This window comes from Coregonus clupeaformis, chromosome 29 (assembly GCF_020615455.1).
Source record: "Coregonus clupeaformis isolate EN_2021a chromosome 29, ASM2061545v1, whole genome shotgun sequence".
Lineage (NCBI taxonomy): Eukaryota > Metazoa > Chordata > Actinopteri > Salmoniformes > Salmonidae > Coregonus > Coregonus clupeaformis.
The window spans coordinates 1783919-1801522 of record NC_059220.1 but is presented as its reverse complement, the minus strand read 5'-3'; the positions used below and the strand labels follow the sequence as shown (position 1 = coordinate 1801522).

Below are 17604 nucleotides of genomic sequence, written 5' to 3'. Positions count from 1 at the left end.
GAGATGAGGGCTTTTAATAGCCTGGGTACATGGCATACCACCGATCACATCAATTACGGTTTACATTTGAGATGAGGGCTTTTAATAGCCTGGGTACATGGCATACCACCGATCACATCAATTACGGTTTACATTTGAGATGAGGGCTTTTAATAGCCTGGGTACATGGCATACCACCGATCACATCAATTACGGTTTACATTTGAGATGAGGGGCTTTTAATAGCCTGGGTACATGGCATACCACCGATCACATCAATTACGGTTTACATTTGAGATGAGGGCTTTTAATAGCCTGGGTACATGGCATACCACCGATCACATCAATTACGGTTTACATTTGAGATGAGGGCTTTTAATAGCCTGGGTACATGGCATACCACCGATCACATCAATTACGGTTTACATTTGAGATGAGGGCTTTTAATAGCCTGGGTACATGGCATACCACCGATCACATCAATTACGGTTTACATTTGAGATGAGGGCTTTTAATAGCCTGGCTACCGGTCTGTTTGTGCTAGTATTTAGCCAGTCTTGTCATGCCAAACAGTTGACATGAGAGCACAGATCTGGGCCCAGTCTGAGCTTTTCACGCCATCTTAGTAAATAAGCTATATAATCCTTTAAAACAGGGCTTCTAAGTTCAGTCATGATTGTTTGACTGACTGTTGAACTGGTTGCCATACAGGACTATACACACAGACAGAAGATGCAACAAAACGCTTTGAAACAATTCAACTACAGCTTCAGTGTGTCTGTTCTGTAGGTAAAGTCTTTTAAAAAAAACATTTTTTAAATTCAGGAATGCCAAGTGGTCATATGTTGGAAGTCATTTGAGTTCTAGAAGGGGTTCTAGAATGTGGTTCTAGAGTCGGAGCTGTTCCGTGTCTTCTTTGAGTGTTTGCAACTGCCGGGTGTTGGGACCTCCCTCGCGGGTCTGGCCCAGGGAAGATGCGATGACGTCCACCGCCATGGAAGCTGTGATCTCCACCGCCTCACGGCTCGCCCCCAGGGCTGGGTTGACCTCAACAAGGTCCATCACCGACAACAACCCTGGAGATTAAACACAAACAAAATCTATTAGTTTCAGTTCCTTTTGTAGAATGTTGCGGACAGAAAATGTACTTAAAAGAATGTTGCAATATTGAAATGTTACTTCGTAGATAACTGTTCTTATCGTACCAACAGCATAAGAATATAATCAACTCAAGCAATGCAACTATTCTCGTCCTACCAAGAGTCTGCCATAGCTTAGAGGAAAAGTTTTCAAGTTTAATGACTGAGACATTTCCCCATAATTTCTTATGTTATAGTATTCCTGTGTTGTGTTATGGATCATTATAGTATTCCTGTGTTGTAGGTCATTATAGCGTGCCTGTGTTGTGGATCTCCTCTGTGATCCAGATTCCTTCTCTGTAGGTCAGACCTCCATTTACTGGTGTTCCTGTGGCCGGGGCCAAAGACGGGTCCATTGCATCGATGTCAAAACTCAGATGGATCGGCCGCTGCTTCCTGTTGGACAGAAGAAAACAAGGGTTCAGAATACAGTTCAGCGAATCAATCAACTTTCAACTCAAATTCAACTGTCAACAGAATACATCGAAACTGTCATCTGAATACATCCAAACTGTCATCTGAATACATCCAAACTGTCATCTGAATACATCCAAACTGTCAACTGAATACATTAAACTGTTCAACTGAATACATTAAACTGTTCAACTGACTTCTCTATGGGGCCTAATGTAATTATGACACAACGAAAGGCTCTGTCATACAGTAAGCTTCTTATTTAGTCTATAATATTACTCCATAATCTTTTACAGTAATTCAATTACCTTGACAAGAGGTGGTCGAAAGTGACTTCCATGACTCTCTGGATGCCGAGCCTGTCGATGTCTCTCATTGTGAAGTACTGGACACCCAAGTCCTTCAGGATGTCGCTGTGAGGAGAAAGGAGAGTAGAATGTCATGAGGAAGAAGTGTATTTAAAAACAGGTGGAATTTTGTGTACAGATACATTTTCATTTCACATTTAAGTCATTTAACAGACACTCTTATCCAGATCAACTTTCTATCAGAATACAGAAATAGAATGTGTGCAAACCAAGTGACTGTGGTTTACCTGTGAGTCATAACACATTGTCTGTGAGTCATAGCACATTGTTATTAAGTCATATCACATTGTCTGTGAGTCATAGTACATTGTCTGCAGGTCATAGCAAATTGTCTGTAAATCATATCACATTTCTGTAAGCCATATCACATTGTCTGTAAGTCATAGCAGTCACTGTGGTATACTGTAGGCTTGGGCGATACCCCACGGTATATTTAGAAATGCTGATGGTATGATTTTTCAATACTGTTTAAAAATGTGTTTTTTTTTGTGGGGGGGATGGGGCCTCACTGGGGCCTCACTGGGGCCTCACTGGGGCTTCACTGGGGCCTCACTGGGGCCTCACTGGGGCTTCACTGGGGCCTCACTGGGGCCTCACTGGGGCCTCACTGGGGCCTCACTGGGGCCTCACTGGGGCCTCACTGGGGCCTCACTGGGGCAGTGGGGTTGCGTGCTACCAGGGGTCTAGAGAATACATCAATTCTATTAAATGATCACTAAAATTCAATGAAAACCTACAGAATGACAAACCAAATCACTCTGTACAGCAGCCTGGAGGTACATGGTGGGTTCCTCCCTGTCTTCTCTCTGGCGGTGGCCATAATGATGACCAACTACTAGGCTACCCGTGTGCACTGCGGAGGCCCATCGGGATCTCTTGACCACTTTGGCCAAATCAGAGGGGGGAAAAAATCGGAATTCACCGTGGGTCTGACTTGAGGATGCTCATAAAAATGGCACAGACCTCTCTCTGCTCTTACCCAGTGGAGCCCAGAACAATGTGTGACCACTTGGTTAAGGCGACACCGTTTTGCATAGGACCTCCAAACCCAGAGTGACCACCGCTAAGTCCAAGGAGCCTGACGCTCTCTGGAGTTGCTGTAGCCCTGCTTGGGATAATGGGCCTTTAAAATGTAAATGTATTATTTAGCCTATATTGGCTATTGGTTGAGACACAGGGTCCATTCTAGCTTGGTATGTCAGGGTGGGCAATTGGAAATGTGAATTGGGCCAGTTTGGAGTTAATAATGTATTTATACTGAACAAAAATATAAAAACGCAACATGCAACAATTTCAAAGATTTTACTGAGCAACAGTTCATATAAGGAAATCAGGCAATTTAAATAAATAAATTAGGCCCTAATCTGTGAATTTCACATGACTGGGAATAGAGATATGCATCTGTTGGTCACAGATCCACTACCATGAAAAGTATGTGGACACCTGCTCACCAACAACCTTGCGACATGGGGCCGTGCATTATCATGCTGAAACATGAGGTGATGGTGGGGGATGAATGGCACGACAATGGGCCTCAAAACTTGAGACATCTGTGGCATTGTGTTGTGTGACAAAACTGCACATTTTAGAGTGGACTCAAGATTCCTCAACTAGGCCACAGGATTTATGCTTTGATTGAAACAAAATATAAGACTAATAGTTTGATAACACCCTCTTCTCTAATCCGCTCACGAAACAGTAATTCTAGTTGATCTAAATGCATATTGTATGGAGAGAAAAATAATATATATATATAATGTATGCACTCACTAACTGTAAGTCGCTCTGGATAAGAGCGTCTGCTAAATGACTAAAATGTCAAATGTAATATTCCCATGAAACTGATTGAGATCAATCAACTGATTGGCATACAGCAACACATTGAGATGCAGTCTGGTAAGACATAAAAAAATTATCATTCAGTTTGGACGGTAAAACATGAAGAATTATCATTCCGTTTGGACGGTAAAACATGAAGAATTATCATTCCGTTTGGACGGTAAAACATGAAGAATTATCATTCCGTTTGTCACGATTGACAGTGATGATGGCCTATTTTGAAATGAGGTATCCTATGCCTCACTTGAGGGTATATTACAAATTGACATTTGTCTTTAGACAATAGCCTATGTGTGGTCATAGGCAGACGTTGCAATTGGAGGACACATTTTTCGATGCATAGTCTATAATGATAGGCAATTAAATAGGCTGCATCTGTCGGTACAAACTTTGACGAAATTATGACGTCATAAATAAATAAAAATCTGCTTATAACTATAAGTTAAGTATAACTATAAGAAATCTAAAGATGTGTCAAATACATTCTATCCAGCTCAGGGCTCCAGCTATGTGTGTTTGGTTTGCTAACTTGCTAGCTAAGTGGCTAGCTGTCAAGATCAAGCACCTTGGTTACAGCAGAGACATTCAGTCCCCTCCTGGACAGAGGTCTGAGTACCAGACTCTATAGCTAACGTTCCACTCCTTGTTATTGCCAAAGATACTGCTTTTGGCAATCTCAACATTCAATATGCACTGGATTTACAGCGGAGTTGCTCATTGGTTGTCGGAAATAACATTAATATTTTCCATGACAACATGTGGAGCCTCAAATAGAATTAGAATTTATGACAAAGTAAAAAACAAACGTTTAGAAAAAAAAAGTGATAGGGTTCCAATATTTGCATAATCGTTGTGATTGGAGGATAGCTGGGAGGGTGATCGAATCAGGATCAAATCCTCTGTTCTCCTCGAGCTCATTAATGATAGAATGTTTATATTTAAAGACGGCAGAAAGGCCAGTCTCTTTGGTAATTTTTTTTTACATTTACATTTTAGTCATTTTAGCAGACGCTCTTATCCAGAGCGACTTACAGTTAGTGAATACATATTTTTTTTATACTGGCCCCCCGTGGGAATCGACCCCACAACCCTGGCGTTGCAAACGCCATGCTCTATCAACTGAGCTACATCCCTGCCGGCCATTCCCTCCCCTACCCTGGACAACGCTGGGCCAATTGTGCGCCGCCCATGAGTCTCCCGGTCGCGGCCGGCTGCAACAGAGCCTGGATTCGAACCAGGATCTCTAGTGGCACAGCTAGCACTGCGATGCAGTGCCTTAGACCACTGCGCCACTCAGGAGTAATGACATGGACTACAGGAAGTGGATTATCTAAAGAGACTGGTAACCAGGCTAAATCAAGATCCCTGTTGCCTAAATTGTTTTGTGTGTAAAAAAAAGTTCCCCTTGTGTGCATATTCAGTAATACCCCGGTATGGTACAGAGACGGTATGACGGTATGAGCATCTGGATACTGCCCAACCCTAATATACTGTGGTGTGACTGTGGTGTGACTGTGGTGTGACTGTGGTGTGTGGTTGTCCTACCTAGCTACCTTTAGTTGAATGCACCAACTGTAAGTCACTCTGGATAAGAGCGTCTGCTAAATGACTCAAATGTGACTAAAAATTCAAAAAGGCACATCTGAATTATCTTTGTTGCAGGTGCCATGGTAACAGTTGAATAAGATGAGAAAAAATAAGAAACCCGCTCACTGCTCTCGATAGTATCACTGCTCTCGATGGTATCACTGCTCTCGATGGTATCACTGCTCTCGATGGTATCACTACTCTCGATAGTATCACTGCTCTCGATGGTATCACTGCTCTCGATGGTATCACTGCTCTCGATGGTATCACTGCTCTCGATGGTATCACTGCTCTCGATGGTATCACTGCTCTCGATGTTATCACTGCTCTCGATGGTATCACTGCTCTGGATCGTATCACTGCTCTCGATGGTATCACTGCTCTCGATGGTATCACTGCTCTCGATGGTATCACTGCTCTGGATAGTATCACTGCTCTGGATAGTATCACTTTTCTCGATAGTATCACTGCTCTCGATAGTATCACTGCTCTCGATAGTATCACTGCTCTGGATAGTATCACTGCTCTCGATAGTATCACTGCTCTCGATAGTATCACTGCTCTCGATAGTATCACTGCTCTCGATAGTATCACTGCTCTGGATAGTATCACTTTTCTCGATAGTATCACTGCTCTCGATAGTATCACTGCTCTCGATAGTATCACTGCTCTGGATAGTATCACTGCTCTGGATAGTATCACTTTCTCGATAGTATCACTGCTCTCGATAGTATCACTTTTCTCGATAGTATCACTGCTCTCGATAGTATCACTGCTCTCGATAGTATCACTGCTCTGGATAGTATCACTTTTCTCGATAGTATCACTGCTCTCGATAGTATCACTGCTCTCGATGGTATCACTGCTCTCGATGGTATCACTGCTCTCGATGGTATCACTGCTCTCGATAGTATCACTGCTCTCGATGGTATCACTGCTCTCGATGGTATCACTGCTCTCGATGGTATCACTGCTCTCGATAGTATCACTGCTCTCGATGGTATCACTGCTCTCGATAGTATCACTGCTCTCGATAGTATCACTGCTCTCGATAGTATCACTGCTCTCGATGGTATCACTGCTCTCGATGGTATCACTGCTCTCGATGGTATCACTGCTCTCGATAGTATCACTGCTCTCGATGGTATCACTGCTCTCGATGGTATCACTGCTCTCGATGGTATCACTGCTCTCGATGGTATCACTGCTCTTTATTAAGCTTTACGTATCGGCCTCAAGGCCATGTAAAATGTAATGTAATGTGTTTTAACTGTGTTTTAACCCAGAGTAGTGTACTTGACAGTGCACAGAGTCGTGCACAGAGTCGTGCACAGAGTCGTGTACAGAGTAGTGTACAGAGTAGTGTACTTACTACTCTCCAGGGTCGACGTCTCTCAGGCCGATGTAGACCAGGTCCTTAGCTGAATGGAAGGGCTTCATCCAGCTGAACCCTGGCAGCTCTGGCATCTACAGACACAACAACAAAAACAACAACAGAAACAACAACAGCTAACAGGTCAGTATCAGAGGGAGAGCAGTAAGGCTGTAGTGAGAATATAGCCTGGTATCCAGATCTGTATAGCCAACTCTATGGTCACTGAGGCTGTAGTGAGAATATAGCCTGGTATCCAGATCTGTATAGCCAACTCTATGGTCACTGAGGCTGTTGTGAGAATATAGCCTGGTATGGTCACTGAGGCTGTTGTGAGAATATAGCCTGGGTCCCAGATCTGTATAGCCAACTCTATGGTCACTGAGGCTGTTGTGAGAATATAGCCTGGGTCCCAGATCTGTGTAGCCAACTCTATGGTCACTGAGGCTACGGGGGGAGCACTTGGACATAGCACCTTCATTTGAAACCCCCAGACTTCCGGTGGCTACCCAGGTAACCAGAGGAGTAAGCATGGCCTGGGGTTAGGGATCAGGCTAGTAAGAATGCATGCCATGTCTAACTAACTCCTCTGTCATCTTACCTTGTTCTGCAGCTCTTTGAGCATGAAGGCCACCGACTGTCCGTGGAGGTTCCCTGAGGGCGAGGTGAGGGGCGTGTTTATGTCAGCGTGGGCGTCGACCCAGATCAGACACAGGTCAGGACACTGCTGGGCGTGGCCTTCCACTGAACCAATGGCCAGGCTGCGAGGGGAGTGATCAGGAAGTGGGTTAGACTCCAATCACCGTTATTAATACATTTCGATTACATTTAATGCATTCTGTGTTCTCTATTCCCCCCAGGGCACACGCTGACTGTGTCACTGTTGTTGAGAAACCGGTTGAGCAGCCCACTGATAAACCTACTCTAGCTATGTCTAGGGTCCTAAGCCTGCCTCGTGCTTCATTTCCTAACACTGTCAATGTTGACAGTCCTATAAGTCGCTGTTGCTGTCTTGGTTCTCTGAGAACATGAAGGGGTTGTTGTGGTGTGTACCTGTGGTCTCCTCCCAGCATGATGGTAGTGTGTCCGGCTCCCACAGCGTTGCTGACAGCACTTGACAGCAGTTTGTTAGCTCTGCCCACAGTGCGAGGGAAGGGGACGTGCATGTAGGGATCGTCCTTCTCCAGATGCTGGAAGCTCAGGTCTCCCAAGTCATGCACTGGGTAATCTGCAAGAGGAAATAAAAAGGTATTGTTTAGATGCATCTACCCTGGCTCTCCTATCATCTCTGATGTCCAACCCCCTCTACCCTGGTTCTCTTCACACACCCCTCTCCTATCATCTCTGATGTCCAACCCCCTCTACCCTGGTTCTCTTCACACACCCTCTCCTATCATCTCTGATGTCCAACCCCCTCTACCCTGGTTCTCTTCACACACCCCTCTCCTATCATCTCTGATGTCCAACCCCCTCTACCCTGGTTCTCTTCACACACCCCTCTCCTATCATCTCTGATGTCCAACCCCCTCTACCCTGGTTCTCTTCACACACCCCTCTCCTATCATCTCTGATGTCCAACCCCCTCTACCCTGGTTCTCTTCACACACCCCTCTCCTATCATCTCTGATGTCCAACCCCCTCTACCCTGGTTCTCTTCACACACCCCTCTCCTATCATCTCTGATGTCCAACCCCCTCTACCCTGGCTCTCTTCACACACCCCTCTCCTATCATCTCTGATTGACGAGGCGGAGTCGTTCAAGCGCTGGAACCGCTGTCTGTCTGACTGGGCACTACTTTCCATGTGTGTCCTCTCAGGTTTCTCCCCGACCAGATCACCCCTTGCTACCACGGCAACGGCACAGTAAACAGAGGAATTTCTCCAGAAAGTAGGGTCCACCCACACTGCTGTTATTGGTACCTGGTACTAATGACTTATGAGTTGAATTAAACAAGAAATGTGAGACGCCATTTGTAGGCGACGATGTTCCGCTTGATAGGGGTGTAGTGTTACTCTGATGGTCGGGAGGGGACCAATGTGGTACCCCGTTACCATCTAAGGCAGGGACGGGCAACTCCAGTCCTCGGGGACCAGAGTGGTGCCACACCTTTTTCACCATCCCTAGCCAACGCAGCTGATTAAACTAATTGCATTCTAAACTGAAGATCGTGATTATTTGATTATTGGAGTCAGGTGAGTTAGCTGGGGCTGGGGCTAAAGTGTGACAACCAATCAGGCCCCTGGGGACTGGAATTGCCCTCCATGATGGAAGACACCCCCATGTTATCGTCTTAGACCCCTGGACAGGAATAGCTCAACCCACTGCCTCTATGTTCATGTAATCATGATCTAATATTTTTTAACTTGACGCAATGTCAGTGATATTTAATGCAGTTGATAGGGCTAGAGTTCCCCTCTTGGCAAGTGCACAATGTCTGATCATCTCAGCTATAAAAGAGGATACAATTTCTAGTCTCCCTGTTGCCAAATTGGCATCAGCGAAAGTTAGGCTATTTACTTTCCATACTTTCGTTTTTTTAATAAACTGCCCATTTTAGCAGTTTGAAGTCCACTTTTACAGACAACTAAAATAGCACCATATGTGCATGCTTGGGCCCAGCAGGAGATGTCCAAAGCAGTTGAGCCCCAAGCTCTCTATAGACTAGACTATGGGCCATACGCAAGGATGAGTAAACTGGAACATTTTGTTCCCAAGGAGCTGCAAATTACAATTGAGGTCACAGATGTCTATATGGGCCCATCCAGACATTATGAGTCCATCCAGACTATATGGGCCCATCCAGACATTATGAGTCCATCCAGACATTATGAGTCCATCCAGACTATATGGGCCCATCCAGACTATATGGGCCCATCCAGACTATATGGGCCCATCCAGACATTATGAGTCCATCCAGACTATATGGGCCCATCCAGACTATATGGGCCCATCCAGACTATATGAGTCCATCCAGACTATATGGGCCCATCCAGACTATATGGGCCCATCCAGACATTATGAGTCCATCCAGACTATATGGGCCCATCCAGACATTATGAGTCCATCCAGACTATATGGGCCCATCCAGACATTATGAGTCCATCCTGACTATATGGGCCCATCCAGACATTATGAGTCCATCCAGACTATATGGGCCCATCCAGACTATATGGGCCCATCCAGGAACATGAGCTGGACTAAGATTACAGTGACACGAGCCGGGCTAAGATTACAGTGACACGAGCCGGGCTAAGATTACAGTGACATGAGCCGGGCTAAGATTACAGTGACACGGGCCGGGCTAGGATTACAGTGACACGAGCCGGGCTAAGATTACAGTGACACGGGCCGGGCTAGGATTACAGTGACATGAGCCGGGCTAAGATTACAGTGACACGAGCCGGGCTAAGATTACAGTGACACGAGCCGGGCTAAGATTACAGTGACACGAGCCGGGCTAAGATTACAGTGACACGAGCCGGGCTAAGATTACAGTGACACGAGCCGGGCTAAGATTACAGTGACACGAGCCGGGCTAAGATTACAGTGACACGAGCCGGGCTAGGATTACAGTGACACGAGCCGGGCTAAGATTACAGTGACATGAGCCGGGCTAGGATTACAGTGACATGAGCCGGACTAAGATTACAGTGACACGAGCCGGGCTAAGATTACAGTGACACGAGCCGGGCTAAGATTACAGTGACACGAGCCGGGCTAAGATTACAGTGACACGAGCCGGGCTAGGATTACAGTGACACGAGCCGGGCTAAGATTACAGTGACACGAGCCGGGCTAAGATTACAGTGACATGAGCCGGGCTAGGATTACAGTGACATGAGCTGGACTAAGATTACAGTGACATGAGCTGGACTAAGATTACAGTGACATGAGCCAGGCTAAGATTACAGTGACATGAGCTGGACTAAGATTACAGTGACATGAGCCGGGCTAAGATTACAGTGACATGAGCCGGGCTAGGATTACAGTGACACGAGCCGGGCTAAGATTACAGTGACATGAGCCGGGCTAGGATTACAGTGACACGAGCCGGACTAAGATTACAGTGACATGAGCTGGACTAAGATTACAGGGACACAAACCGGACTAAGATTACAGGGACACAAGCCGGACTAAGATTACAGGGACACGAGCAGGGGCTAAGATTACAGTGACATGAGCCGGGCTAGGATTACAGTGACATGAGCCAGGCTAAGATTACAGTGACATGAGCTGGACTAAGATTACAGGGACACAAACCGGACTAAGATTACAGGGACACGAGCCGGGCTAAGATTACTGGAACATGACTTGCACATTCCAGAACTGAATCTTAATTTGAAGTGAATGCTTTATTATGAGATTGTGTGTGTCTGAGAAATAGCCATTCTCTGGGACATCCCAGTCCTCATTATTTATGACCTGATAATAATCCATTGGTTTAGAAGTGGAACCATCTTGTCTGACGAAATGAATGTGCATCTTTGCTCAGACCGGTCCATAGTCTCCCTAGGCAGACATGGTTGCCTCCCACATTAACAATGTTTCTAGATTAACCAGCTAACTGATGCTTTGACATGGCCTGTTTTGCTGATAAATAGCCGTTCAATGGGGGATTCCTAGCCTATGCTGATGGGTTTCTCTTCTCACAATTAGGATCTGACCATAATATGTTATGTAAGACCTGATCATAAACACAATTGGTTTAGAAGTGGCAGCATCTTGTCTGACGAAATGTGTGTGCCTACTTGCTCAGATTGGTCCATAGTCGGAAACAAATAGGCAGTGGTGGACAAAGGGAAGGCTACAATGGGAGGAGAGAACTTGCTTTTCGGGATTGGTTGATTGCGTAACTGACTGTACAGTGACGACAGCAGACTTGCCCATTCTTTCTCGCACTTGTGACTCAATAAAACCGTTATTTTAACGTTTTAAATGACAAGAACTTAATCCTTTTAGATTAAAAATTCAATGTTGATCGCCAGCATTCAAGGTCTGAACAATCCCTGTGGTTGTTTTCTTTGTTTGACAAAATTAGATAATGGCCATTTATGTTAAAGACTGATGTAACACATAGCCTATAGCCCAATGCTTTACTTCCGAGAACTGAAGGACTTTGGGAAGCAGCTCTTGCATGAATCATTAACCTATTTTAGGGTTAGAATTAGTATTTTAGTCCAACGGTACATTTAGCAGTTTGTTCTAACACATGAATAAGATTTTACATCACTTACCCAGATTTGAAAGTCTCTCGATCAGACCGGCATCCCTGATGGCTTTGGGTCCATGTTCCACCCCTCTCCTTTTCTAAAAGAAAACCAGTCAAGTTCAATCATTCTGGTAAACGAAATACCCTAATCAAATAGCCATATTAAACGAATGGCTTCAATTAGGATATTCGCTTTTTCCTTACCTGTCCTTTTGAAAATGGGGCTCCTAAAACAACCACAGAACGAGCTCTGCTCTGACAGGTATTGTTGAGTTGCGTCCGCAGAAGACGACGTAGTGGCCCTCTCAAAGACATTTTAAAATCGTATTTAATTTATCCGTTAACTTCAAAAGAATTGATAGAAACCGTTTAACGACCAAGGCTGAGAGTCAAAAGTTGATTCAAAAGCTCTTCTATAGGATCCCGCTCTGACGATGGTGACGCTCTGACGTGAGGGCACGCCGGGGGATGGTCTTATGCTCCTTTGATCTCATTAACATTCATGAGGGGATGAATGGCCGTCAGGATTAAGAGCACGATCAACTGAAATTTGTAACCCCTCATTTGTCTTTTAGGAAATATTTTAACCCCATATCACATGCAAACAAGTATTACTTCCGCGTCCTTATTCAGAAATCCCGTTACCTCATTAAGGAAGACGCGCGTCAATACTGTATGCCACACCTTCGCACTAGCCAATGAGATGCATCCAATAGATTGGTTTGTTCCGAAGGCGTGTCTTGTGTTTCCAAAATGCACCCATGGGTCCCGCAATTTCTAAGGGGCAGACATTTCCACATACACAGCAAACCGTGGTTGACAAATGTGTTGCTTAACCTGGATGTCTGCCTTCCATAGTCGTGCAAAACATAGCCTATCAGATGTCAGCCATGTTTACATGTAGGTGACCAGCTGACCATAAACGACGTGCCTTACTAGTGGCATTTCTGCCTTCCCCTAAAAATAGTTGGTTGGCTATAGGTATAGCCTAGGGTCCTTGGCTTCTTGAAATATGAATATATTATTAGTGTGAGAGATTTATTATTTTTATAATTGATGGGATGACTAACTTAGAAAGAATGCATTCTTGACTGGGCTAATGTAGGTTGTGTCACCTGGCAAGCTGTGATTGATGTGAAGAGCTGTTTTAGGGGGTAAAATGAGATAAGGATTTGTGTCTCCAAATACTAGAATATACTGGTTCTTTGTGATCTGTGAACCTTCCTTGGACGTAAGAATGGTGACTAGGGGAGCTGGCTCTTCTCACTATGACAGGTTGTTATGATAAACGTATGCCTGGTAACAGAAGAGCCGGTGCGCCAACGGATAGGCTGAGTAAGTCTAAACCACGCTCAAGTCTCTACTCTGATTGGCCAGCAGAGAGGTGGGAAACTCTCTCTGTCAGAGTATTTGAGCAAGAACCTGGAACAATGGATTAGTTCTCTGAAGTGCCCTGCAAGGTATTTCAAAGAGCCCGTATATACGAAACATCATATTTACCATTGAAGGTTTTATATTAATTAAAATACTAGTATATCTTAGAAGTCGTGTTGACCTCTTTTGTTCCTAATGCCAGATTTGAATTGACGCAACTTTGACATTAGCATAGAATAGAATAACTAAAAAAAAATCCCTAAAGGGAACTTATTTTTGGAGTGGTTCATAAGATGAATAAATAACACAAACATAGTAGCTAGGTTAACATAAAAACAAACTAAAACTAACGAAGTTATTGTGCCGCTCTCCATGGTGATGGCTGGCGGGTGTCTCTGTTCTTTGATGAGGAGATCTTATGCTGCCCTCTAGGCTAGTACAGGCATTGGCTAGCTGTTATATTGAAGAATAGAATTTAACAGAAAGTAGCCCACCAATGACCAAAAGGGTACAAATACAGTGGTTTTTGTCTGTTCTTCTGTATTGTTCAACTGTTTTTGAGCAAAAACAAAACTGGTATGAGGCCAAGGTACCGTACTATAATACGCAGGGTTCTTTTGGTCCAGTAAATACACTTCTGTCGACCCCAAGCGTTGAAAAATAAAATATTAACACTCTTTAAAAGAAAAATAAATAAAACATATCCCATAATGCATTGCGAATAACACAGATCCTTTTAGCGGCAGAACGTAGCTAGCAAATTAGCTATTGAAGACAGATAAAATATTGTTCATTAAGGTTATACAAGGTTACAGTGTGTATACGCCGTCCGGTATCAGGTATGTACGTCCAACTCTTTTAGCAAAAGTTTATAACGTTAGCATAGCTAGCCAGTTAGCAACATTAGTTAGCTAGCTATTTAGCTTGCGTGGTAGCTTGAGTAGCTAGCTAACGGTGGCTAACAGGAAGTGTGTACTAGAAAGAGTTTATTCTATTAAATTCAATTAAATAGGCAGCCAGCTGGCCTACAAGATTGAACTTCATTGGTGTAATGTTTAAAGTCAATTGTAGGTTATGTAGGCTAACCAAACACCTAGCTTAACTGTTAACTAAGCTAGCCTAGCTAGCTATCTCCGCAGGCCAGAATGTATCCGTGGGTTCCCCGATGCCATGGTAATCCTTGAACCCGTGCGTCTCTGATTGTTCCTCCAGGTCACTGTACCTCCCAAGATGTCGTACCCCCCTCACCTGAACCGCCTCCCCCAGTTGCCCCCCGGGATTTGCCCTCCCCAATTCGCGGGGTTCCCCCAGGGAGTCCCAGCAGGTGAGATACATTTTAGTCTGAGTGATCAAACTGGACGTTATCAGAGGCCTATGCTACCAGAACCCTTTTCAGTTTTCTAATGATCTATTGCTATGTTGATAAAGGCAACTCACGTGCATTGATCTGATCTTCTGTAATATACCATTGCAATGCTTAAAGGCCAGATCAATGCCAGTGGGCTGGACAGACCATAATATTCTTACTATAACGATGAACACCAAGGTTCCAAAGAAACCCCCAAGGATTGTGGTCAAGATAAATTGTACATTTTTTTTTATCATGAGCAATTTCTAAATGATTTGGCTGCTGTACCCAGGGAGCTGATTCATCTAGAGGATTATTTAAATCACCCTACAGAATGCTTTATTGATTTGCTCACTGGGGTAATGGACCATCATGCCCTAGTAGTCCCGTGTAGTAGTCCCGTGTAGTAGTCCCGTGTAGTAGTCCCGTGTAGTAGTCCCGTGTAGTAGTCCCGTGTAGTAGTCCCGTGTAGTAGTCCCGTGTAGTAGTCCCGTGTAGTAGTCCCGTGTAGTAGTCCCGTGTAGTAGTCCCGTGTAGCTCAGTTGGTAGAGCATGGCACTTGCAACGCCAGGGTTGTCGGTTCGATTCCCACAGGGGACCAGTATGAAAATGTATGCACTCACTAACTGTAAGTCGCTCTGGATAAGAGCGTCTGCGAAAATGACTTAAATGTAGTAAGAAAGATTACAGTTGGGGCTCATCCATCTCCATGGAATGATGATGAACTGGGTGAGGTGTTTTGTCAAATATATATGGCAAAAGGTCTTAGCAGTCAAATCTAAACTAAAAACACAATTATATATTATGCAGTTAAATTAAATCGTAAGGAGAAGAAAAAAACGTTATTTTACAAAAATGCTTTTATTGATTGTGAAAATGATTTACAAAAGGTGTGAAATACAGTTAAGGGCTTACTTGGTACATCTATCTCATCATGTCCATCTAGTGTGGAGGTTGATGGAGGACAATAATAAAGCCAGCTGATATTGCCAATCATTTTGCTGATAGTTTTTTTTTTTTTTTACAAAGAAAATTAATTTACTGAGCGATAATGTAATGTAAACACTGATTCTTCCAAACAAGCTATTGTCCAATGGATTGATGATCATATTATGAGCAAAAAAAACCTGCTCTTTTAGTCTACCAGTGGTGTCAGTAGAGGAGGTGTTAAACCTGATGGTCATTACCCAATGGTACATCTACAGGTTATGATAGGAGGTGTTAAACCTGTTGAAGTCATTACCCAATGGTACATCTACAGGTTATGATAGGAGGTGTTAAACCTGTTGAAGTCATTACCCAATGGTACATCTACAGGTTATGATAGGAGGTGTTAAACCTGTTGAAGTCATTACCCAATGGTACATCTACAGGTTATGATAGGAGGTGTTAAACCTGTTGAAGTCATTACCCAATGGTACATCTACAGGTTATGATAGGAGGTGTTAAACCTGTTGAAGTCATTACCCAATGGTACATCTACAGGTTATGATAGGAGGTGTTAAACCTGTTGAAGTCATTACCCAATGGTACATCTACAGGTTATGATAGGAGGTGTTAAACCTGTTGAAGTCATTACCCAATGGTACATCTACAGGTTATGATAGGAGGTGTTAAACCTGTTGGTCATTACCCAATGGTACATCTACAGGTTATGATAGGAGGTGTTAAACCTGTTGGTCATTACCCAATGGTACATCTACAGGTTATGATAGGAGGTGTTAAACCTGTTGGTCATTACCCAATGGTACATCTACAGGTTATGATAGGAGGTGTTAAACCTGTTGGTCATTACCCAATGGTACATCTACAGGTTATGATAGGAGGTGTTAAACCTGTTGGTCATTACCCAATGGTACATCTACAGGTTATGATAGGAGGTGTTAAACCTATTGAAGTCATTACCCAATGGTACATCTACAGGTTATGATCTTATGAACAATGCTTTTCTTCACTATGCTGCTCCACTGAAATACATATTTAATTGGTCACTGGAAAGGGGGACATTTCCAAATGTATGTCCGATCCCGAAAGGCAGCAAAGAACCCATTACTCCTGCCAATAGCCGACCAATCAGTCTACTCCCTTCACTCAGTAAGATATTGGAGTGTATTGTGAGTAGACAAATATGGGAGTACTTCGAAAAGAATTATGTGATCACAGCCAATCAGCATGCTTATGGCAAAAACCATTCCACTGCATTGGTCGACATGACTGACCATGGACAATGGCAGGTTTGTGGGTGTACTATTTTTAGATTTCAGTGCATCATTTGATTTAGTGGATCATTTTAAATAATTTTGACAAAATGATTGTATTATGGGTTTAAGGAGGCAGCATTGTATCATATCAGTCATATCGAACTGACAGGAAAACAGTCCACCTACTGTATATCAATGGATTGTTTTCTTCCCCTCATGCTTTAGACCAGGGTTCTTCAATTCCGGTCCTGGAGGGCCGAAACACCTCTGTTTTCAGTGCAATTAACTACCAGGTAGAAATAAAAAACCGAAGTGTTTCGGCCCTCCAGGACCGGAATTGAAGAACCCTGCTTTAGACTGTGGAATACCGCAGGGCAGCTGCCTTGGGCCACTTCTTTGCTTAATATATACCAACCACCTTCCTTAGGCCTTATCTGAAACTCAAGCTACTATATTTGCAGATGATGCTACCATTTATACAGCAAGACAATCGGTTCAACAGGTACAGCAAGCTCTACAGGTAGATCTGGGAAACTTGTTTTTGAACGCTAAGAAAACCAAGGTTATGTTGGTCTGTTCCTCCAGAGAAGGGGCCAACACAGCATGGGATACAATTAAGCATGGGGGGGGGGGGAGTACAAATTGAGGTAGTGTCAGAAACCAAACTACTAGAGGTGGAGCTAGACAACTGCTTATCATTGGTCGCCTCAAATAACTCATCTATGTGTAAAAAAAAAAAAGAAAAAAAAAAAAAAACGGCATGCATGATCAGA

At 43.9% G+C, this 17604-nt stretch overlaps 2 protein-coding genes across 3 annotated transcripts in view; one reads left to right on the top strand and one right to left on the bottom strand.

Annotated features, from left to right (window-relative positions):
• Positions 1-218: 218 nt before the first annotated feature.
• Positions 219-12561, bottom strand: LOC121544542 (arginase-2, mitochondrial-like). Its single transcript, XM_041854484.2, has 8 exons — positions 12113-12561; positions 11934-12006; positions 7752-7926; positions 7300-7459; positions 6699-6793; positions 1841-1945; positions 1378-1514; positions 219-1055 (listed from the first exon to the last, which is right to left on the bottom strand). The coding sequence occupies exons 1-8, from the start codon at positions 12221-12223 to the stop codon at positions 868-870; spliced, it is 1044 nt and encodes a 347-aa protein (XP_041710418.1). The 5' UTR covers positions 12224-12561; the 3' UTR covers positions 219-867.
• A 1444-nt stretch (positions 12562-14005) lies between these two features.
• LOC121544541 (RNA-binding protein 25) overlaps positions 14006-17604 on the top strand; it is a 29906-nt gene continuing 26307 nt past the window's right edge. For both annotated transcript variants that reach the window (XM_041854482.2, XM_041854481.2), the window contains exons 1-2: positions 14006-14121; positions 14495-14606. In XM_041854482.2, coding sequence (XP_041710416.2) covers positions 14513-14606 — 94 coding nt within the window. In that variant the 5' untranslated portion in view covers positions 14006-14121; positions 14495-14512. The remainder of the gene's footprint in view (positions 14122-14494; positions 14607-17604) is intronic.

Coding starts and splice junctions, on each gene's coding strand:
- LOC121544542 (XM_041854484.2), bottom strand. CDS start 12,223: ATGTCTTTGAGAGGGCCACTACGTCGTCTTCTGCGGACGCAACTCAAC. Junction 7,460..7,751: donor ATGCTGGGAGGAGACCACAG/GTACACACCACA, acceptor CTCCCCTCGCAG/CCTGGCCATTGGTTCAGTGG. Junction 1,946..6,698: donor GACGTCGACCCTGGAGAGTA/GTAAGTACACTA, acceptor TTCTCCTCACAG/CGACATCCTGAAGGACTTGG.